The sequence below is a fragment of the Pan troglodytes genome, chromosome 11 (assembly GCF_028858775.2).
Source record: "Pan troglodytes isolate AG18354 chromosome 11, NHGRI_mPanTro3-v2.0_pri, whole genome shotgun sequence".
Classification (NCBI taxonomy): domain Eukaryota; kingdom Metazoa; phylum Chordata; class Mammalia; order Primates; family Hominidae; genus Pan; species Pan troglodytes.
In genome coordinates, this window is record NC_072409.2 from 26416832 (window position 1) to 26441554 (window position 24723).

A 24723-nucleotide genomic window follows, 5' to 3' on the forward strand; every position below is an offset into this window, starting at 1 on the left:
GTGCAGTGGTCCCCAGCCTTGTTGGCGCCAGGGACTGGTTTCATCAGAGACAGTTTTCCAACGGACTGGGGTGGGTAGGGGGATGGTTTCGGGATAAAATTGTTCCACCTCAGATCATCAGGCATTAGATTCTCATAAGGAGTGCACAACCTAGATCCCTTGTATGCACAGTTCACAATAGGGTTCATGCTCTTATGAGAATCTAATGCTGCCACTGATCTGACAGGAGGTGGAGCTCAGGCAGGAATGCTTGTCCACCTGCTGCTCACCTCCTGCTGTGTGGCCTGGTTCCTAACAGGCCACAGACTGGTACTGGTCCACCACCTGGGGTTGGGAACCCTGGCTATAGGGCAAATGTAGACCAGGCTTCAGGCAGGTGACTCAGGTTTGCCTAGAGATGGACAGTAGGACTGAGAGGTGGGAAATCACCTGTCCTGCATTCAGGCAGCCCCCACCCGCCCCCCCCCAAAAAAAGAAAGAAAAATAAAAAAATAAGGATGGGGCTACATGGGAACTAGCTGTTTCACAAATCACAGAGATGGATAGAAGGCCAGGTGGAAGCTCTTTTCCTAATACTTTGGAGAGGGAAGAAGTTCCTACATTGCACGGGTAGGAACCCCAAGAGAGGAAGCAAGTGATTGCTTCTATAAACATCATCCACTTGGTAGCCCTGTTGAGAAGATTAAGTAAGATGGGGCATATGTAGAACATCTCTAGTGTGAATGGTTAGTGCCCAGTATGTCTTACTTAGCGTGTTACCCACAAGGCAGAATGGCAGTTAGCACATTTATACCATGACTGTAACTACCAGTGAGGTGCAAGAACGCTGGTATCAGCCAGTCAGTATGGTTTCCTCCCGATGGAAAACCTATTTGGGAAATCTTGTTGCTGGGGGCGGGAAAATAAGGACAGAGAGCTCTGTGATTATAAAGGATATTGAAGGCTGATGTGGTGGTCTTCCCTACCGAGTAGGAATCTACCCACCAAGCAAACTGTAATACTCACCACATCTATCCTCTGCCAGTGCCACGATATACTCATCACTTCTTTTTATTGTGGCAAAATACACATCACAGAAAATGTGCCATTTTAACATCTTGAAGCACACAGTTTATTGGCATGTTGTGCAACCCTCACCACTGTGTATTTCCAAAATTTTTTCATCACCCCAAGGAGAACCTCTGTGACCATTAAGCAATATGTTCCCATTCCCTACATGCCCCCTGCACCCCCAGCAACTTCTTCTGTCTCTATGAATTTGCCTATGTTAGATTTTTCATCTAAGTGGAATGATAGAGAATCTGTCCTTTTGTGCCTGGTGTATTTCACTTAGCCTGTTCTTCCACATTGTGGCATGTACGGAATAGGCTCCTCGCTTCTGAAATTAAAACTTTCCTTTTGATAGCCCTCACGAGGACCTCTTTTGTCCTGCTGTTTACTTGTTCCAATCATACCCCTTTTCTTCTTTTCAACATATTTTCAGAGCCTCCCCTCCCGGAAGTAGAATTTTTTACGGTGCACAGAGGACCTCTACCACGCCTCAGACTGAGGAAAGCCAAGGAGAAAAATGGACCAATCAGGTCAGTAGCTGTCCTTTCTCCACGGTTGCCCAGTGATCCCCATGGAGTGTTTTGGAAACTTTGATTTTGGTGAGGAGAAGACTTCGGTGTTGGTGGCTGCACTTAGGTGGTTAGAACAATGCAGTTGGGGCCTCTTTTGTTTCCTTGGGTACAGACTGGCCTTTAATCCCAACCAGCATCCTTTCTAATGGTGAGAGAGACTTCTTTTTTTTTAAATTTAAATTTTATTTTTTATTTTTTTGAGATGGAGTGTCACTCCCATCACACAGGCTGGAGTACAGTGTTGCGATCTCAGCTCACTGCAACCTCCACCTCCTGGGTTCAAGTGATTCTCCTTCCTCTGCCTCCTGAGTAGCTGGGATTATAGGCATGCACCACCACACCTGGCTAATTTTTGTATTTTTAGTAGAGACGAGGTTTTGCCATGTTGGTCAGGCTGGTCTTGAACTCCTGACCTCAGGTGATCCACCAGCCTCAGCCTCCCAAAGTGCTAGGATTACAGGCGTGAGCCACCGCACCTGGCCACATAGAGAGACTTCTAAAGGACCCTATATACAAGCATTTGGGCAGTTTAGCTCAAGAAATTACATCCATTCCTTTGGTCCCTGGGTAAACGTTGGTTGCATGTTAGGACATGTCAGGATTGTCCTTTGCACTCATGTTTCGTAGTACATCCTTTATGGATGGTGGGTCAGGGGCATCGTTTCATTTCCCAAAGGCAGAATATGTTGCCCTTTATGTAAGGCTGATCTTGGGGGGTGTGCAGTGGTTTCTGAAAAGATCATTTAGGTAAATCTTTTTGTCTTTTCATGTATTGAGTTACGGGCAAGACACTGTATAATTAATGACTGCTTCTGGGATTCCAGATGGCATTAGGATGGAATTAATTTACCTCAGTTGGAGGACTACAGTGTGTTCAGTTAAGTGTTTTATTTGCAAAGGTCATGGCAGGATTAGGAAAGTAGCATCAGTCCCTTTTTTAGAGAGGAAGATTGAGGTTGGCATGGAGAGATGAACAGCTTGCTCACAGTACCAGGTCAAGGAGCTGAAAATGTACATGGCCTCACCAACATTGCCTTTGTCTCTGCTGACCCTTCGGTAAAATCAAGGTTAAAAAAAAAAAAGTGAGATATTATAAAATTACAAAAAAGAAAGTCTGGCGATATTATCTGTATATCCATTTATAATAAAACTTAGGGTTTTCCTGCTTTTATATTCATTTAAGTTCAGTAAATGTGCAAAGATCTTTCCAGGGATGGACACTGTATAAATTGTTCTGATTCTTGACAAGCTACCAGAAGGCATTGTAATTCTGTCATTATAAAGAGAACAGAAGTTGTGATGTCACTTCCTGAGAGCATTTGCAAGAACAAATGTGATATTTATGTCAAATAATGACATAATGCAAAAGAAAAGCCAAATGACAGCTTACCCTTGTGGCTATATGCCGGCCAGCGCCTCCAAAACAGGAAGTGGAGAACTGTGAGTCATTCGAGGGAGTGTGGTGGTGAAAAAGAGGAGAAAAGTCCTTCCAGAACAGTCATATTCCAAACAGCCACAGCTGCTTCTTTAACATCACATGGCTAATTACCAGCAGGCAGGGTGGTTTTCCTAAGCCTGACTCCTGGTTTGAGCTGGGGGGCAGCAGCTTTGCCAGTGTGTGAGACAGGCCTGAGTCTGCTTTGTGCACCATTTAGGGACAGTGTCTTCGGGTACATAATGGAGCAAGGTCCCTGGGACCAAGTCTCTGCTGAGGTTGCTGATGTTAGGCAGAGGATGGAGCCTGTTGCTGGGTTCCCTTAATGCTCGTGTCTCCCACGCTGCCAGATTATAGGAAACACCTGGGAGCTTTACCAGCGATACAAATTCCCAGAATCTACTCGTAGAGATTTCGATTCAGTAGGTCGGGATGAGGTCGGGGAATTTGTATAATAATCAAGCAACACAGGTGATTACGGTCAGGCTAATTGGGGAGCTGCTTCATACTCTGTCGTTGATGCCTCTAGTGAGCAATGTACGGAACCAAATGGGCACAGGTGAGCCTCGACCTTGCTCTTGACCACCACCACCTGCATGGAAAGATGAGAGGGATTTGAAGATGTACTTACGGACCGCATGGAGGTGCTGCAACATTTACTTTCTTACCTGTGGCTATGATGTAGGGATGTCTTCAAGTCTCCCGGCAAGTTTGTTGTTACAGGTGTTCCCCATAGGCAGTGGATGCTTAATAAATGTTTACTGGTGGTGACAACTTATTGCCCTGCGGGTTTTACTTTGTCTCTTTTGTAGAAAGCCCTTGGCTGAAAGTGAGCCAAGACTTTATGAAAATCAGGACCCTGGGCCAGGCACAGTGGCTCACGCCTGTAATCCCAGCCCATTGGGAGGCAGAGGTGGGCACACAGGGCAGTGATACGTGCAACAACTTCTCCCAGCTAAAGAGGTCAGGAGTTCAAGACCAGCCTGGCCAACATGGTGGAACCCCATCTCTACTAAAAATACAAAAAAAATTAACCGGGCATAGTGGCGAGTGCCTGTAGTCTCGGCTACTCAGGAGGCTGAAGCAGAAGAATCGCTTGAACCTGGGAGGTAAAGGTTGCGGTGAGCTGAGATCACACCACTGCACTCCAGCCTGGGCAGCAGAGCAAGACTCCCTTCTTAAAAAAGAAAGAAAGAAAAGAAAAGAAAAGAAAGAAAATCAGGGCCCTGAGGATACCTAGGATGTTTGGGAACGTGGTGGGGGGAGACTTTCCATATACAACACCCACTGTGGAGGAGGACTCCCTCTTCTTAACCTAGTGATTCATGGGCTTTTAGGAAGCAGGAGATAGGGCGTTTGACATGTGAAGCAGGAAGTTCAAATTTACTGGTAAAATAGAATTACATGGCCTAATGAGTTTTGGAAATTACCCTAATTATATTTCACGCTGATGTATGCTTTCCCTCTTTTCTGAAATTTCAACTCAAGAATCAGTCATTGCTGTTGGCGGAGGGGTGGGGCGGGGGTTGGGGAGCTATCATTACCAAAGAACCGTGCAAGGATTTGCAAGAATACAAGAGTCAGTCGTTCAGATCCCTGCTATCAAGCCTGACAGAGACAGCAGATGCTCAACATGGTACTAGAGGCAGGAGCTAAGTACCAGATAGATGGGAATAGAAGGGAAGTGTGATTCATTCTCAGTGCATTTTTATTCTCACATGTCCTTTCACTGCCAGGCTTTCTATTTGATGGGACAAATAATGAAACACATAACAAAAACAATACCCATTTGTTAGTGTGTTTTTCTGTCCACAATTGGGGAACAGTTTTTACAGTGCATACACGACATATTACTGTTCTGGCTGTTTCAGGGTGTTGTCAGACTAGATTAACTCATGGTGACTCTGCACTCTTGGCGTCTCATTTATTTCACATGAACTTTGGTATCAGCCCATGAACAGTAGGGGATGTAAATCACATGAGTTCTGTTTCAGGTCACCACATGATTGTCTGCAGCCTTTTTTCCGGACTTAGTACATTCACTGCGGTAGGCACTCGGTCTCCATGTGACTGCTAACCCTTTCCACAGTTGGGCTTTATTTGCCCACGTGAAAATCACTGATCAGGTCAACTTTATGACACACACACAGGGCAGTGATACTTGCAACAACTTCTCCCAGTTAAAGAGGATGTACTTGGCATCTCTCTGCAGCCAGAACTTGGAGAGGTCCCTTGCCCTGTGTCGTCTGGCATTAACCCTTTAGGTTCAAACTGGAATTCCATGATGGTTGGAGCCGTCAGACTGTAAATCCCACATGGACCCAGACTTTTTCTTTTCTAGTGTCCTGTCTCCAGTGCCTAGAAAGAGGCTTATTTCAGCTGGGCGCAGTGGCTCACGCCTGTAATCCCAGCACTTTGGGAGGCCGAGGCGGGTGGATCATGAGGTCAAGAGATCGAGACAAGCCTGGCCAACATGGTGAAACCCCATCTCTACTAAAAATACAAAAGTTAGCTGGGCGTGGTGGCATGCACCTGTAGTCCCAGCTACTTGGGAGGCTGAGGCAGGAGAATTGCTTGAACCCGGGAGATGGAGGTTGCAGTGAGCCGAGATTGCACCACTGCACTCCAGCCTAGCGACAGAGCAAGACTCCATCTCAAAAAAAACAAAAAACAAAAAAACAAAGAAAGAGGCTTGTCTCATAGCAGGTGCTCAATAAATATGAATGAATGAATGACCTCCCCATGCAAGGGTCTGATGGACACTTCTCCTTTTTTCTTCCAGTTCATATCAGGTGTTAGTGCTTCCCTTGGCCCTCCAAAGCACATTTTCTTGTGATTCTGAAGGCGCTTCCTCCTTCTTTAGCAACGCCTCTGATGCTGATGGATACGTGGCTGCAGAACTACTGGCCAAAGATGTTCCAGATGATGCCATGGAGATACCTATAGGAGACAGGCTGTACTATGGGGAATATTATAATGCACCCTTGAAAAGAGGGAGTGATTACTGCATTATATTACGAATCACAAGTGAATGGAATAAGGTATCTTTCTTTCCAAGCTCTTGTGAACTCTGTATTTTCTTCTTCGCATGACATTTAAATGTTTGAACATTTATTTTCCAAGTATATGAGAGGGTCACTGCATGTAACAATCGCAAAATGTTTGTGAATACTTTGCCTTTATGAAGAAGGGACAGGTGAAACCCTTACAGATGATACGGATTCTGAACCACCTGGGGACCTTGCTGAATCGACATTTGGACTGACCTGGTTTTTGTTTTTACTCTTAAGCTTTACAGATGCCCTCATTCTATTGCACTGCTGAAGTCTAAGTTGGAAAGAAACATCTAGATTCTCTGTTAACTTCCTTGTGCCCCTGCCAGGCTGCTGCTTCTCTCATTCTCCTGGGAAGCCGAAGATTAAGCACAGCACTGGGCTGTTTTTGCTTACATCCCTTCCGCAGCTATGGCATAGGTCCCACTTTCCCTTCTACAGTCCCTAGAAAGCTCTTCCAGCAGTGGTTCTTTCCTGAGACGTGGAACTCAATATTCATTAGATAATTAGGAAACATCATGGAGCTGCATTCATCAGTCAGGGATGGAAGATCTGGAAGAACAATTGTGATGGTTGACCTAGGAGAACCCTAAGCTTGTTGTAAATTCATATGGGCCAGTAATGAAAACTAGAAGGATTATATTAATACTAATACAAGCAGCTCTTGACTGATGAATTTGAGATAAAAGTATGTTGTCATCTTGAGTGTAAGGTTTATCACATATTTAAAACTGAGACACTCTATTAAATTCTGTGTGGGATGCAAATGTAATGTGTCACGAACATGCTTGCTATGAAACCAATAGTTACTTGTAAGACTGTTCAAGTATCAAAGATGTCTAGCAGCGCTTTGTGACAATAATGGAGGAATAAAGAAAGGAAAGTTAAAGCCCAGAAATATATTGCCCTGAACTTACCAAAAAGATATTTACAGCTTAGACAAGGCCTTTTCATTAGAAAATTACTTGGGGTTTCTGACTTGGAGTTTTTAGCCATAGACAAAACACTGGCAGTACAACATGAGTGCAATTTAGAGATGGTTCAGAGATCTACTGTCCTAGGTTAAGACTTTGGTTGGGGAGGGTATATTAGTCAACTTGGGCTGCTATAGTGAAATATGGTAGACTGGGTAGCTTGGGCAACAGACATTTATTTCTCACAGTCTGTGCTGGGAAGCCCAAGATCAAGGTGCCAGCTGATTCAGTTCCCCAGTGAGGACTCTCTTCCTGGCTTGTGGACAGCCGCCTTCTTACAGTGTCCTCACGTGGTGGGGATGGAGTGGGGAGGGGAGAGCTCTGATTGCTCTTCCTCTATTTATTAGGACACTTATCCCATCATGAGGGCTCCAGGCTTATAACCTCTTCTGAATCTATTTCTCTCCCAAAGATCCTGCCTCCAAATACCATCATATTGTAGGTTAGGGCTTCGACATTTGAATTTGGGGCAGGGGTTGTGTGGTGAGCAAGGGGCATAGACATTTAATTCATAACAGAGGGAATGAAGTTGGAGGTTAGGACAAGAATTCTGGTTTATTAGCCAGGCATGGTGGTATGTACCCATAGTCCTAGCTACTTGGGAGGCTGAGGCAGGAGATTTCTTGAGCCTGGGAGGCAGAGGTTGCACTGAGCTGAGATCATGCCACTGCACTCCAGCCTGGGCAACAGAGTGAGACCCTGTCTCACACGCACACACACAAAGAATTCTGGTTTATAGGAAACTTTCCTGTGATGTCATTGATACTCTCTTTCATGTAGCTGAACAGAAGAATATGTGGTTATTCTTTAGGATGTTAAAGGAGATGAAAGGGCTTTGAAAAAATTTATATTTGGATCTACATATTTGAATTGCGATGACTTTCCCATGGGTTTCAACTATATTTGTGTGACAATTACAATAAAATCAGTAGTGATTTAATTTTAATTTTTAATTGTGGTAAAACATATACAATATAAAATTTACTGTCTTAACCATTTTAAAGTGTAGTTCAGTAGCATTAAGTTCATTCACATTGTTGTGCAACCAATGTCCAAAACTCTTTTCATCTTGCAGAACAAACTTTATACCCATTAAATGACTCCCCATTCCTTCCTTCCCACAGCCCTTGGCAACCAACATTCTACTTTCTGTCTTTTTTTTTTTTTTTGAGGCAGAGTCTTGCTCTGTTGCCCAGGCTGGAGTGCAGTGGCATGATCATAGCTCACTGCAGCCTCAACCTCCTGGGCTCAAACAATACTGGTGCTTCAGCTGCCTGAGTTAACTTGGACCACAGGTGTGCACCATCATGACTGGCTAATTTTTAATTTTTATTTCTTGTAGAGATAGAGTCTCTCCATGTTGCCCAGGCTGGTTCCAAACTCCCAGGCTCAAGTGATCCTCCCACCTTGACCTCCCAAAGTGTTGGGATTACAGGCATGAGCCATCACACCCGGCCCTACTTTCCATCTTTATGAATTTGACTACTCTAGGTACCTCATATAAGTAGGATCATTCAGTATTTTCTTTTTGTGACTGGCTTATTTCATTTAGCCTGAAGTCCTCTAGGTTCACCCATGTTGTGGCATGTGTCAGAATTTCCTTCCTTTTTAAGACTGAATAATATTCCATTATATGAGTATACCACATTTGCTTATTCATTTATTCATGGATGAATAATGGGATATTTTCCACCTTTTGGCTATTATGAATAATGCTGCTATGAACATTGGTATGCAAATATCTGTTTCAGTCCCTGCTTTCAGTTCTTTTGTGTATATACCTGAAGTGGAATTGATATCACTTGATAATTGATATCACTTGGAATTGATATCACTTGAGATCAAATGATAATTCTATGTTTAATTTTTTGAGGAACTGCCATACTGTTTTCCATAGTGCTATACCATTTTCCATTCCCACCAGCAGTGCATAGGGCTTCCAATTTGTCCATGTCCGTGCTAACACTTACTGTTTTCCGTTTTCGTTTCTTATAATAGGCATCCTATTATAAGGTAGGGAGTGAGGTGACATCTTTTGTTTTGGAAGTGGGGGATGGGGTCTCACTTTGTTTACCAGGCTGAAGTGCAGTGGCCCAATCACAGGTCACTGCAGCCTTGACCTCCCTGGGGTCAGATGATCCTCTCACCTCAGCCACCTGAGTAGCTGGGACTACAGGTGCATGCCATCACACCCGACTAATTTTTCCATTTTTCATAGAGACAGGATTTTGCCATGTTTCCCAGGATGGTCTTGAACTCTTGGGCTCAAGCGATCCACCTGCCTTGGCTTCCCAAAGTGCTGGGATTATAGGCATGAGCCACCACTCCCAGCATGAGATGGCATCTTATTGTGGTTTTGGTTTGCATTTCCCTAATGACGAGTGATGCTGACCACCTTTTCACGGGCTAATCGGCCATTTGTGTATCTTCTTTAGAGAAATGTCTATTTAAGTCATTTGCTCATTTTTGAATTGGGTTGTTTTTGTTTTTGTTAAATTTTAAGAGTTCTCCATACATTCTGGATATTACTGTAATCCCTTGTGAAATATGTGATTTGCAAATATTTTCGCCCATTCTGTGGGTTGCACTTTTATGATACATAGTGTCCTTAGATGCATAAAAGCTTGAAATTTTGATGATGATCAGTCTGTCTATTTTTTCTTTTGTTGCCTGTGTCTTGTCATATCCAAGAAGTCATTGAGAAATCCGGTTTCAGGAAGCTTTTCCTCTATGTTGTCTTCTAAGAGTTTTATAATTTGAGGTCTTATATTTAGGTTTTGATCCATTTTGAGTTCATTTTTTATATGATATTAGGTAAGGGTCCAAATTCATTCTTTTATATGTAGATATCCAGTTTTCCTAGTACCATTTGTTGAAAAAACTTTTTTTTTTTTTTTTTGAGACTGTGTTTCACTTTGTCACCCAGGCTGGAGTGCAGTGGTGCAATCATGGCTCACTGCAGCCTCGACCTCCTGGGCTCAGGTGATCCTCCTGCCTCAGCCTCCCAAGTAGCTGGGACTACAGCTGTGTGCCACCATGTCTGGCTAATATTTAAAAATTATTTGTAGAGATGGGGTCTCCCTGTGTTGCCCAGGCTGGTCTCAAACTCCTGGGCTTAAGCGCTTCTCCTATCTCAGCCTCCCAAAGTACTGGGATTACAGGTGTGAGCCAGTGTGCCCAGCCTGAAAAAAACTGTCTTTTCCCCATTGAATGGTCTTGGCACTGTTGTTAACAATTATTTGACATATATGCAAGGGTTTATTTCTAGGTTCTCTATGCTGTTCCATTGGTCTATATGTCTGTCTTTATGTCACTACCACACTGTTTTGTTTACTGCAGTTTTGTAGTAAATTTTGAAATCAGGGAGTGTGAGTCTTCCAATGCCCCCATTTTGTTTTTCCCTTTGTGTATCTGTCCCAGTAAATAGCATCGCCATGCCTCCCGTTGCTAAGACAGAAACCTGTGAATAGTTCTTGTCTCTTCCTTCTTTCTTACCTTCTTGTCCAGATCATCAGCAAATCATGTCAATTCTACCACCTTAATTCTGTTTAAAATCATTCTTTCCTCTCCTTCATCTGCACTGCTCAGACTTTGTCATCTCTTGCCTGAACATCACTTTTCTACCACATCTTTCTGTCTCTTATTCTACCCATCTCCTTGCTTCATACCACTGCCAGCATGAGTTTTATAAAATGCAAGTATGATCCAGGCATTTCAGTTTAATAAGCTCCCTTCTCCACCTGGCCCCTGCCAGTTTCTCTCCTTTGATATACTCCATTCCCCCAAATGGCCTTGCTATTTGAAGTCCCTTCCATTCTCCAGTGTCTTGAAATGCGTTCTTCACTGGTTATTCTTGCACATTACCTTCCATTTCTAATATCTGCACTTAGCATCAAAGCAAATGTTAGTCACATTCAAACCCTTATGGCTATTTTAAGCTTTTCTCAGAATTTTTTTTTTTTTTTTTTTTTTTTTTGAGACGAAGTCTCATTCTGTTGCTCAGGCTGGAGTGCAATGGTGTGGTCTTGGCTCACTGCATCTCCGCCTCCTGGGTTCAAGTGATTCTCCTGCCTCAGCCTTCCAAGTAGCTGGGAGTACAGGCGCCCACCACCACACCTAGCTAATTTTTGTATTTTCCGTAGGGATGGGGTTTCACCATGTTGGCCTGGCTGGTCTCAAACCCCTGACCTCAGGTGATCTGCTCATCTCAGCCTCGCAAAGTGCTGGGATTACAGGTGTGAGCCACTGTGCCCAGCAGCTTTTCTCAGAATTTTTAAGCTTAAATTAAAAAAAAATTAATAAAATCTAAACCAGAATGCCCAAGGCTGTCATTTGAAAGAGAATCTCCTAATGACATTGGAAGGATCCTTCTCTAACCCTCACCATGCAGCTTCCTCTGGGGAATATTTTCAAGTCTTATACAGAGCAAGTCCCCAGCATTTGTAACAGGTAAATACGCATATCATAATGACAGGGGGGAAGAGGTGTTCATTCCACTGAATCTATAGATTTCTTCTACTATGGATGAGCTTTCATATATGTCCCTGTTGCTTTCTTCCTGGTTCATGGACACATTTTGGGTAACTGAAGTTGCTAAGTGACATCTAGATAGATGAAGTATTATATACTGGGACTTCTCATAGCTTTGCCTCTAGCATGCATCACTACTTCTTGCTGAACCTTCTGAACATGTGACCTCAGAATCCTTTTCAGCATAATTCTCTAGGCGGTCCATGCCAGTTGCTCAGAGCTGGTCAGGGGAATGGTCCTTTTTGTCACTCCTGTTGTTGGCCTATCATATGTGCTTTCCAAGACCTGTTGGAAACCTATAGAAGTGATCTGTAGGGTCACTTCTGTCCATGCAACCCACGCCGGTCCCTTGAACACTTAGTGATATCACAAGATATTAGAGCTAGATTGGACTTTAAAGGTCTAGTTCAAATTAAGAGATTGAAAAAGCTGAAACTCAGAGGGCTTCAGCCTCCAAACTATTTTTAAACTGACACTGTGTGCCACCTAGTTAAATGCATTGCTATGTTTTCCTTTATAGGTGAGAAGACACTCCTGTGCAGTTTGGGCTCAGGTGAAAGGTAAAATTATTTTCTGCCTATGAATGCTGTCCTTATTTCTTTTCTGCAGCATCAAGTTCATATTGATGAGATCTGTTTATATAATTGTCACTGGTGACCAGAACCCAATTCATACTACTTTAAGCAAAAAGCTTCATAGCTGAAAAAAAATGGGAGGAGGGTGAGTGGATGGGAGCTTATGGAATTATACAAAGAGCTACCCCACCAAGAAGGCTCCAGGAACTGGGACTGGGGACCCAACACCGTGAGTGGGACTTTCTATCTTTCTCTTGTTTCAGTTCTGTTTCTAAGAGTCACTTGGCTTAGTTTTCTTCTACTGTAGGACATGTGAGAGCGAGTGATGGCAAGCTCCCGCAGCTTACCGATTTCACTGGGAAAACATAGCTTTTCAATTCGGGGAAAGATTCTTTCCTGCTAGGTTAAGTGACTGCCCATTGGATGAATCACTGTTACTAGGAGATGGGCGAGGATGATTGGCCTCCCTTGGGTTTTATGTCTCCTCATGGCTGGTTGGAGGCAGAGCAGTGTGAACAATAGGTCCACTGGTTTGCACTGAAAGGGAGACAAAATCCCTATCAAGAAATGGGGCACAGGAAAAGATGCCGAAAAGCCAATACAAGAGCTACAACAGTCCACTACCATTCGGCTGTGTAGCTTGTGCACATACACATATAATATTAAGAAAAACTGTAATCCCAGCACTTTGGGAGGCCGAGGCAGGCGAATCACCTGAGGTCGGGAGTTCGAGACCAGCCTGACCAACATGGAGAAACCCTGTCTCTACTAAAAATACAAAATTAGCCAGGCATGGTGGCACATGCCTGTAATCTCAGCTATTCGGGAGGCTGAGGCAGGAGAATCACTTGAACCCGGGAGGCAAAGGTTGCGGTGAGCCGAGATCGCGCCATTGTACTCCAGCCTGGGCAACAAAGGCAAAACTCCATCTCAACAACAACAACAACAAAAAAAAAAAAAAAAAAAAAAAAAAAAAAAAAAAAGAAAAGAAAAACTTCTTCCCTTAACAAAATGGAACTATCCTATGCATGATCCCACATGGAACCCTAGTGGAAGACAACTGAAAGCTGGGTCCGTTACTGCATCCAGCTCCAAGACCAGGAATCCTGGGGATAGCATCTTCCTCTTGGTCAAGTCCAGATGTGTTTCTTGTGCTCTATTTAAGTAATCTATGACTAAATGGCAAATTTAACCAATCTCAAACCATAATACATAATATGAGAGGGAAAACTGAATAGCACAATAAATACTCTCATTTAGAAAGGAGGAAAAGATAAAGTAATGTACAGTGGTCAGGGGGCCCCGTAGCAATGATCACCTCTTGCTGGGCAGGACAAGCAAGCATCCCCTGCCCTGGCAGCAGAATGGGTCACTTGGGTGGTCAGTTTGGGTCTGCCTGATGGGACCCCTTGTCCATTTCCTCCAAAGCCTTTCCTTAGAGATGCAGTGGGAACATTTCTACTGAGCGCTGTATAGCTTAAACCTTTGCCTTGGAAGAGTTATCCAGGCGGGGAAATTGCCTTAGGGTTTGAGCAATCACAGGTCTTTGTTTTCCAGGCTCGGGATTTCCCTGGCAGTACAGTACATTTCTTTAAAACCAACAGGCAGCCAGCCAGTGGATTTGATTCCCAGGAATTCCATTAGTTTGTAGCTAATACCAGAAATCTTGTTGAGTTTATGACCTTGGAATCTGGACCTTTTCCGTGTGGTTTGTGGGTCCTAGCAACAGGCTGTGAAGTTCTGCCCTTAGCCCACAGTGTCAGTTTAACCCTTTACCTCCTCTCCCCGCCTCAGAGCAGCATCAAACAATCAACTGGCATGGTGAGGAAGTGCCAGTATAAACTTGCTTCCCTAAGGATTCCACTGGATAGCACTTTTTAATGGGGAATTTTTTATCCTGTCAGTAGAGAATACTGTGCAGGAAATATTTGGGAGGGGCTTGGGGAATTAGGCTTCCTCAATTTGTCTGCTTCTCTCCTGATCTTATTTTCATCTTTTTACCTCTGCTCAAACCAACTGCAACAAGGGTAGAGGACTTGGCGTTTCAGCAGGGTGCAAGGCGGGTTACCTGACTGTCAGCCATCTTGGATTGCTGATGACCAGGCAGTGAGGGCCCCTCTTGACAAAGATGGGTGCTGTCCTGTTTCTGTGTGCAGATGGGCCAAGTCCCTTTACTTGTAGGACTTTAATGAAGGCCACGAGAAACAGCCACACATTCCAACATTCATAAATTTTTTTTTGCCAGTCCATCCCCTGAAGCTCTAGGATTGGGCATGGCGTTCTCACGAGGAAAAGAGATGCTTTTATCAGAATAATTAAGATGACAAAGCTTCCAGACACAGAAATAATAGCTTCCAGAATCCACTCTACTCAGCAGCTGTTTGCTATGATTGGAAGACATTCAAACTGGGTAGAAGAAATCGCCAAAGAGCTGGCTGCAGTCATTCTGCTATGATTAAATTAACAGGGAGGATTTTGCTTTGAAAATATCTAAGTGGCTTTGGCAGTGCTCTGGTTTCCCCTCAGCTTGAGAACCAATATTGAAGGAGAGTTTGAGCCTTTGAAATTAAACCACTGGAAATCTCTGGAAGATAATAGGAAAAACACTGTTCTGTGGAAATTCTGAAGGCAATTCTAGCAATACTTTTTTATGTATAACATTTACCTGTGTTGTGCACCCATCTTGGGCAGTCTACTTTTTCAAAAAAGTCTGGAGACTGCCATTTCAGAAAGTAATTTGCAGAGAACCGAGATCTAAATTAGTCCTGAAATGGTGCCAGTTCACTCGTGCCAAGGCTCAGCCCCGTTCTGGCCTTTGCCCAGTGACAAATTATGCTATTTACCTTTCGCATATTGCCCCTAGAAGAGCTTTGTAAAGATGATCAGGAAACCAGCAGTCGGTTTGATGGAAGATGCAGAGGCCTGGGCTTACTTGCCTGAGTCTTCTGCTACTAATCAGCCAAGTGTCTTTGAAATAGTATTTAACTTGGCCAGTTCTCAGTCGCCCTCTCTCTGGGATCTCTGAGATCCTTTCCAGCCACAGAGTATTATGAGTCTGTGATTTCTTGAGTCACAAAGCAAGGTCATTTTATATATGTGAGGTGATAATAAGCTGTAATCAGGGAACATTCTCCAGTTGTAAGCATGAAACCTCTGAGTTATTCGGGACTACTCCTTTTTCTCTTTCAGCCCACATTTAGCACCTTGGGCACGCCTCTCTGATTTTCATTTCTGTGTTCACTCCCTGAGCATAGGCCTTCCTACCTGTAGCAGGGATGACGGGCAAATCCTCCTTCCTCATCTCCCATCACAAGAGTTCAGAATTTCCCTCGTCATTCCAGCCTACACACCACCACCTGACTTGTTTCTAAACTCAGAACTAATTTTGTTTCCTCTGCTTCTGTGGTCCTCCATTATTTTTCAGTTTGGCTTCCAAGTCCTCTATTTGACACAAACATACCCTTCTAATTACATCTTTTATTCTTCTCCATTCAAACCAATGTTCCAGCTGTTTTCTGGCTATGGCCCATACTTTCTCCTCTTAATGTCCTTGCTCATATAATTACTTGACGACTTCCATCTGGATTTCCTGATCACCCACCTGTGAATCTCTGCTTATCCCACCTGTTTTTCAAGATTAAAATCAAATGCCCTTTCCTCCCTGAAGCTTTTTAAATTTTCTCAACAGGGCAGGATCTGCCCCTCTTTGGCTATTCTGCTATATTTTAGAGCAATGGGTGTGCACTTGTTTTGTCTGTCTTCTACTACTAGATTTTACACCCTTGAAGGGCATTTGAAGAGGAGGAACAGAGCCTGGCATGCATTAGGTGTTCAATCAGAATGCACTGAATTGGGCTGAATGATTACTGAGGAAGCAGCAGTTAGTTTTATGGGAAATGAAGCATAGGAGGTGCAATACTTATCAAATAAGCCAGAGAAGACTTACATCAAGATATAAACCTAGTGTGTATGTATACATATGTATTTACTGTATATGTACATATATGTGTATATATGTACATATATACATGCACACAATCATTTTAAACCTTTATAGTTGTGATGGGAAGAATTCTAATATGGTTCCCAAATTCCTTGTCTTTGGTATACATCTACCTTCTCTCAGTTATTCATTCAAAGACTGTTCTAGGTATTGCTGTGAAGGGATTTTGGAGATGTACTTAAGCTCCCGAATAGGGAGATTATCCAGATAGGCTTGACCTAATCACAGGAGCCCTTTAAATCTGGATCTAGAGGTCAGAGATAGGGGAAGTTGGAGCTTCAAAGAATGAGATGGATTTGACATAGGGAAATTCTCCTGCAGCTTGAAGATGGAGGGGTCCACATGGCAAGGAGTGCAGCTTAACAGAAGGAGCTGAGCAAGGCCTGGCTGCAGCCAGTAAGAAAATGGGGACCCTAGTCCTATAACTGCAAGTGTCTTAGTCTGTTTTGTGTTGCTATAACAGAATACTGGAGGCTGGGTAACTTATTAAGAAAAGAGGTTTATTTAGCTCATGAGTCTGTAGGCTGGGAAGTTCAAGAGCATAGTACTGCATCTGGCCTGCTTCTGGTGAGGGCTACATGCTCACCAGAACAATGGTAGAGAAGTGGAAAAGCCAGCAGGTATATACAAAGAGATCATGTGATGACACAGGAAGCAAGAAAGAGTCTAGGAAGTTGACTCATTTTTATAACAACTAGCCCCCTGGTAATATAGCCCCTCCAGAGCAAGAACTCACTCACCTCTGAGAGAGGGCATTAATCTGTTCATGAGGGCTCCAACCCCGTGACCCAAATAGTTCCCACTAGGTCCCAACTCCTGACACCACCACATTGAGGATTAAATTTCAAGTGAGTTTCAGAGGATATAAACTCAAACCATAGCAGCAGGGAACTGAATGTAGCCAATAACCTGAATGAGCTTGGAAGCAGCTTCTTCTCCAGAGCCTCCAGAAAGAAGTTCAGTCCACCTGAGACCTTGATTCTAGCCTCGTAAGGCCCTAATATGGTTTTCTTCTATGTACCCACCCAAATCTCATGTCGAATTGTAATCCCCATGTATTGAAGGAGGGGCCTGGTGGGAGATGACTGAATCATGGGAATGAATTACCCCCTTGCTGTTCTCATGATAGAGTTCTCATGAGATTTGGTTGTTTGAACGTGTGTAGCACTTCCTCCTTTACTCTCTCTCTCTCCTGCTCTGGCCATGTGAAGACTGTGCCTGCTTCCCCTTCACCTTCCGCCTTGATGGTACATTTCTTGGGGCCTCCCTAGCCTTGCCTCCTGTACACCCTGTGGAACTGTGAGTCAATTAAACCTCTTTTCTTTTAAATTACCCAGTCTCAGGTAGTTCTTTATAGCAGTGTGAGAAGGGACTAATACAGGCCCTGAGCAGAGAACCCGCCACAATGTGCCTGAACTTACCACCCACAGAATTCTGAGCTCATAAATGGGTTAAAGCTACCTAAGTTTATGGTGATTTGTTAAACTGCAATAAAAATGGAATATAACAGTGTTGCTAATGTATCAAGCATTAATCTTTAAATTAATCTTTAAACTAATCTTTAAATTAGTTTTCCACTTTGATTTCCTTTGCCATCTTTGGCTCTGAATGGAATTCAAGTGAGAAGACCCTAGAATAGCAAAGAAAAATTTAACACAGTAAATAGAAGTCACTGTGCTAATTATTATTATTATTATTATTTACCATTTGGAGAACAGAATTGGTGCTTTCAGGAAGTGACCATGCCCGTGTATATTCAAGAAAAAATGTCCACACCCATGGAGCGTCCTCAAGCTGTCACAAAGTCTGAGAGTAGAAATAGGGCCTTTCTAACTTCCTCTTCAGCATGTGATATTTCTATCAGGGAAGGGGTTAAAGATAAGTCCAGCAAGGCCCCATCACTCCTCCTGAGCACTAGCTCTCTTGAGGGAGCCACCATAAAGAGAATGGTGAAGTTTAGTCTTAATGGACTTACTTTCTCCAAGATTGAGTAACTGATCTGGGATATAACACATGAATGATTCACTTGGGTTTGTAAAAAAATATTCTACAAGTGATTCAGAAGAAAAATAAACATGGTTCTCTGGCATGAGACCATGGAAAGGTAGGGTAACCAAAGGATGGTGAGGCTATAGAAAATACAATTCAAATTTGCCAGTTGTAAATTTTCTTATTAAGGAATTAATGAGGAAAGTCTCTAAAGAAGCTTGTGTGGCAACACTTGTGAGCACTCTTGATTAGATTGACTCAGATTTTTAGAGTATATATGCAAAGTAGACAAAAAGACATATAACCAGGAACTGATCTACCAGCAAGAATCATTCCTGGAGCCAAACCCAAATTGTGCTATGCAGAATAAATAAAGATGGTTTTCCAATACTATGTCTAGAGTAAGGAATAGTTGTGCCCAGGTAGATCCTGCTGGTGGATGGTCAAGTGAAAGTCAGCTTCCTTAACTCCTACTTAGCTTTTGTCCTCTTTGTTTGTGAGGGGATAGTTAGAAGAAAGAAAAGAGCTCGCTACCCTACATAGGTTCAAGTCTTCCAACATGGATGTAGCGTATTCTGGCAGGTTCATACAATTTTCACATGAGATGGATAAACCATTGCAAATGATCTTCAATAAACCTTGAAGAAAATGGAGAGATGTAAGAGTACTAGAGATGAGCAAAGAACAAGGAACATTGTACAAAGGAAGAACCACCAGAAGTGTAGATGATGGTAACTTGAAGTCAAGGCAAAGCAAGGTCTTCAAGTGATGGCTTGTGTATCCCTGGTAGAAAAAACAGCAGTTCCCGGGAGTCAGGAGCTTTAAGAGCAGATTAGGTCAGATTGCTTTCCATTTCTTCTTGCACAGAGTCAGTAATTGGTCAGGGAAATATGGCACGCATAATGTATTTTATAGACTTCAACAAACAATAATGTCCTTGTGGACAATGTGGGGACATGAGAGCTGTATGTGGGTTTAGAAACAAGCTGAATGGCTATGCACAGTTGATATCAACTCATTAACAATTATTGATGAGTTGAAATCAAACCCAAGAATATGCATGATATGGATCTCTGTCCACAGTCATCTTCAGTTCAACATATTCATCAATCAGTGATTAAAATATACAGAGGGTAAAAGTGTAGAGGAAAAAATACACAGAAAAAAAATTGATGTCAGAAATTGGAAGGAATACTGGGTAGATTGGATGAAATACCAGTGCAGTAAAGTACCAGCTCCCCCGTTCATCTCCAGAATTGTGTTTTCTCTTAAAAACAAAACAAAACAAAACAAATCTAGTTAATTAGTCCACCAAGATGGCATTTAAAAAAATGTTTCTGAGTCATGCACAAAGATGGCATCTTAATGCCTTAATTTGCATTTTTATTACTTGTAAGAGAGCATTTGCTCAAAGTTTTATTGATCATCTGTAATCATGTTTTTCATGTGATTTACCTTTTCATAGAATTTTCTCATTTCGCTATTGAGGTATGTCTTTATTAATCTGTAACACTCTCTGTATGTTAACTTCTTGCCCATTATTCTAGATATTTTATCCAGCTTGCCATTTGCCTTTTAATCTTGCTTATGGTAGTTTTTGGTATAAGAAGTGCATGCTTTTTAAAGTGGTTAAATCTCTCATTCTCTTAAGGTTTCTGTGTTAACGAATATGCTTAGAAATTTCTTACCCCCTTTAATATTAGGTAAATATTCACTAACATTTCCTAATCCTTTTAGGTTTCAGTTTAAGTCTGTAATCCATCTGGATTTTATTTTGATATATGGTGTAAGCTCTAGTGATCAAAATTATTTGATTCTAAATGGTTAGCCAATTTTCTCAGCACTGGTTATGAAAAATTTATCATTTCCCCAATGATCTGAAACAGTATCAAAACAACAAAAACAATAATAATTAACAATAGCTAACATTTGCTTATTGCTTATTCTGTGCCAGGCACTGTTTCAACCTGTACTAACTCACTGATTTCTCCCACTACCTAGAGGTGGGTAGTATTGCTATCATTCCCATGTTATTACAGCATCCCTCAGTGTGGGGACTGAGGCACAGAATGGATGAATAACTTGCACAAAGTCACACAGGCAGTGGTGGTGTTCAGATAAAGACTTGGACATCTGACTCCAGTATTCAAGCTTTGAAAGTATTTGATATGCTTGGATTTGTTTCTAGGCTATTTTGTTCCAATGTATTCATTCCTATTCTAATACTGCACTGTTTTACTGTCTTGCAATTCAAGTCACTCTCCTAATATTTTTTCTTTACTAATTCTTCACTTAATCACTGTTTCTCCTTCCATTTTATAATCTAGCTTCTTGGCTGGGCATAGTGGCTCATGCCTATAATTCTAGCACTTTGGGAGGCCAAGACGGGCAGATCACCTGAGGTCAAGAGTTCGAGACCAGCCTGGCCAACATGGTGAAGCCCTGTCTCTACTAAAATACAAAAACTAGCTGGGCGTGATGGAGTACACCTGCAGTCCCAGCTACTAGGGAGATTGGGGCAGGAGAATCGCTTGAATCCGGGAGGTGGAGGTTGCAGTGAGCCGAGATCATGCCACTGCACTCCAGCCTGGGTGACAGTGCAAGACTCTGTCTCAAAAAATAATAATAAATAAAAATAAAATAAAACAAAATAAGTAATCTAGCTTCTTAAAGTGTCAAGACCATTTTTCTTCTATAGACTAAAAGCAACCAAATAATATAAGCCATGTTTTCTAGAAAGGCTCTTGGCAGCACTTTTTGAGAATTAGTAACCGCCCAATGAGTTTTCCTTGCCTGCTGCCTAGACAGAGCTGATGTATCAAGACAGAGGAATTGCAATAAAGAGCTTAATTCACACAGAGCCGACTGTATGGGAGACTGGAGTTTTATTATTACTCAAATCAGTCTCCCTGAAAATTCGGGGATGGGGTTTTTAAGGATAACTTAGTGGGTAGGGGGTAGGGGATGGGGGGTCAGTGAGTCAGAAGTGCTGATTGGTTGGGTTGGAGATGAAATCACAGAGTCGAAGCTGTCCTCTTGCACTGAGTCAATTTCTGGTTGGGGGCCGCAAGATCAGATGAGCTGGTTTATGGATCTGGGTGATGCCAGCCGATCCATGGAGTGCAGGGTCTGGAAAATATCTCAAGCACTGATCTTAGGTTTTGCAATAGTGATGTTAGCCCTAGGAGCAATTTGAGCAGTTCAGAATCTTGCAGCTTCCAGCTGCAGGACCCCTAAACCATAATTTCTAATCTCATGGCTAATTTATTAGTCTTGCAAAGGCAGTCTAGTCCCCAGACAGGATGGGGATTTGTTTGGGGAAAGGGCTATTATCGTCTTTGTTTCAAAGTTGAAATATAAACTGAGTTCCTCCCAAAGTTAGTTCAGCCTACGCCCAGGAATGAACAGGGGCAACTTGGAGGTTAGAAGCAAGATGGAGTCAGTTAGGTCAGATCTTTTTCACGGTTATAATTTTCTCAGTTATAATTTTTAAAAAGGCGGTTTCAAGTTCTGCAGGGCTGTTTAACACAAGGTGTATTCTATGGCTGGTTTTACTAGTGCCAGGTACTGTACTGAGTTTCCAATAGAAATGCACTCCTCTTAACCTGGCTGTAAAGACCTGAGTTGTACTTAGCCACTCCCACCTTGGTTCCTTAAGGGAATAATAATAGTACCCAATGTGAAGGCTGGTTAGAAGCCTAAATGAGTGAATATTTGTGAGGTGCTTGGAACAGTGTCTGGCACATAGTAAGTGCTAAGTAAGTGTTTGCAAATTAAAATGAAATTTTTGCTCTAATCTAGAACATGATTCTCTAAGTCAGTCACTTGGCCCACATGTGCAACTCAACTGTGAGTGTTTTTTAGTTTATAATCGGGGATCTCCCTGGAGTTGGCATGTGATGGTCCCCAAATAGAAAGTATGTCTTTCAAAGTACTTTTACATCAATTTTCTTATTTTATCCTCTCAGTAAACCTGCTGACCTGAGCAGGGAAGTATGACCCTTGTTGAGGTATGGAGAAAATGACAGGTGACTCAACAAAGGATATTCCTTTGCTATATCTGACCATCAGGGCTATCAGTTTTGGAAACCAAATTCAAATAATATCATAATGACTTGTCCCTCCATGCAAAAGAAAACGGCCCATAAAAATCTATGAAATGTAATTGATTGCTATAGGACCAACAAAAAATGTAACACGTTGCGTAGTATTTGTATGCTCAACAAGATTAGCTGTTTTCTCCCTTGTAACTTTAACATGGTCTGGCTTTACACTTCCTTTTCAGAAATACCTTGTAACTGTAATTTCCTGAGGCTGCATATCCACAGGGCCAACTCAGGGGACACACAGGCATGTTGGGCATTCTTGGGATTCTTTGTTAAATGGGGCCAAGCTCTGGGTTAAAATGGATTGAGCACAGTGGGGTGTGTGCCTCCTGGGAGGTGGTGATGCCGTGCACTCTGGGCTAAGCCTGTGGTTTTGTCCCACAGATTCGTCACTCATGCTGCTGCAGATGGCGGGTGTTGGACTGGGTTCCCTGGCTGTTGTGATCATTCTCACATTCCTCTCCTTCTCAGCGGTGTGGTATGTGAGGGTGTCATTTTTGAGAAATGACTGGAATGGAGGGGAGGATGGGTCAGAGTCATGAAGAACAGCTGGGGATGAGGGGAGTCAAAGGGAGTGTGGGTGGAGGTTGTCCTTGGCTCAGCAGAGCACACTCAGCGGTGAAAGGCATGACTAACCCTGTACCTCCAGGTAGCATGGGGGATGCCTTCCCAGGAAAAGAGCAGGACCAGTGATGGCTGCCCTGGCCACACACAGAGGGTGGCTGAGCTTCCATGCTGCTCCCCCTCGCCTCCTCCCATGGGTGTGCGTGTGAGCTGTGCATAGAGATGCACAGTGGGAAAACCAAAGTTGTGTTCATATTTGTCTCTTTTCTTTTCCTCCTCCATGTCTAGATGGCAGATGGACACTGAGTGGGGAGGATGCACTGCTGCTGGGGCAGGTGTTCTGGCAGCTTCTCAGGTGCCTGCACAGAGGCTCCGTGTGACTTCCGTCCAGGGAGCATGTGGGCCTGCAACTTTCTCCATTCCCAGCTGGGCCCCATTCCTGGATTTAAGATGGTGGCTATCCCTGAGGAGTCACCCATAAGGAGAAAACTCAGGAATTCTGAGTCTTCCCTGCTACAGGACCAGTTCTGTGCAATGAACTTGAGACTCCTGATGTACACTGTGATATTGACCAAAGGCTACATACAGATCTGTGAATCTTGGCTGGGACTTCCTCTGAGTGATGCCTGAGGGTCAGCTCCTCTAGACATTGACTGCAAGAGAATCTCTGCAACCTCCTATATCAGCATTTCTGTTAATTCATTCAGAATCCATTCTTTACAATATGCAGTGAGATGGGCTTAAGTTTGGGCTAGAGTTTGACTTTATGAAGGAAGTCATTGAAAAAGAGAACAGTGACATAGGCAAATGTTTCAAGCACTTTAGAAACAGTACTTTTCCTATAATTAGTTGATATACTAATGAGAAAATATACTAGCCTGGCCATGCCAATAAGTTTCCTGCTGTGTCTGTTAGGCAGCATTGCTTTGATGCAATTTCTATTGTCCTATATATTCAAAAGTAATGTCTACATTCCAGTAAAAATATCCCGTAATTAAGATTGTTCTTCCCTTGGTTAATTTTTCTGTTACTAAGCGTCTTCTAAAAATGCTCTTTGCCCCCTGTTAGAAACTGAGATTTGGTGGTAGTGTAGTAACAATGCTTAAAACGGTATTGAGCCCATGGCCAGACTAGAGTCCATGTGTGTTTCAGGGGAGGGGTTGCCATAGAGGGTGACACTTCTTTTATCTAAACTTCAGTAACTGTGAATGTTACTACATTATGAACCATGAAACATTAGATATAAGCGGTGCTGGGCCTACTGTGAATATGCTAAGTTGACAGATGGAGTCTATTTGATTTTACTTTTAAATCATGAATTGGCATTCTTTCCTTTTTTTTTTTTTTTTTTTTTTTGAGATGGACTCCCACTCTGTTGCCCAGGCTGGAGGGAAGTGGTGTGATCTCTGCTCACTGCAACCTCTGCCTCCCGGGTTCAAGTGATTCTCCTGCCTCAGCCTCCCATGTAGCTGGGACTACGCCCCCCACCCCTCCACCATGCCCAGCTAATTTTTGTATGTTTAGTAGAGGTGGAGTTTCACCATGTTGGCCAGGGTGGTTTCAAACTCCTGATCTCAGTTGATTCGCCCGCCTTTGCCTCCCAAAGTGCTGAGATTACAGGTGTGAGCCACACGCCCGGCGCTAACTAACAATTTAACTCCAAGACTCAGTAAGAAACGAATGGTGGAGGAAAGACAGGGGCTTCTGGCTTTCCCTTCTCCTTCTCCCTTGCCTGCTAGGCCTAGAGAAGAAAAACCATGGAGGAGGGAAGGTGATAGTGCACAGCCTCAAGATGCAGCATAGACGAATGCAGTCCTTAGCAAAAGGAAAGGGCTTCCCAATGCAGTGGGCCGGTGTGTTCACCAGCTTGCT

The 24723-nt window shown here is 43.0% G+C and overlaps 1 protein-coding gene across 14 annotated transcripts in view; it reads left to right on the top strand.

The window, feature by feature from the left end:
• SUSD1 (sushi domain containing 1) overlaps nucleotides 1-23849 on the top strand; it is a 135178-nt gene extending 111329 nt beyond the window's left edge. For 2 of the 14 annotated variants that reach the window (XM_016961432.4, XM_063788410.1), the window contains 5 exons: nucleotides 1484-1580; nucleotides 5840-6098; nucleotides 12135-12174; nucleotides 22672-22765; nucleotides 23140-23849. In XM_016961432.4, coding sequence (XP_016816921.1) covers nucleotides 1484-1580; nucleotides 5840-6098; nucleotides 12135-12174; nucleotides 22672-22765; nucleotide 23140 — 491 coding nt within the window. In that variant the 3' untranslated portion in view covers nucleotides 23141-23849. Of the gene's footprint in view, nucleotides 1-1483; nucleotides 1581-3586; nucleotides 4238-5839; nucleotides 6099-12134; nucleotides 12175-12223; nucleotides 12419-22466; nucleotides 22652-22671; nucleotides 22766-23139 lie in introns of those variants that run through there. The other 12 variants (XM_063788414.1, XM_063788416.1, XM_016961435.4 and 9 more) reach the window with 9 other exon arrangements.
• Nucleotides 23850-24723: the final 874 nt, after the last annotated feature.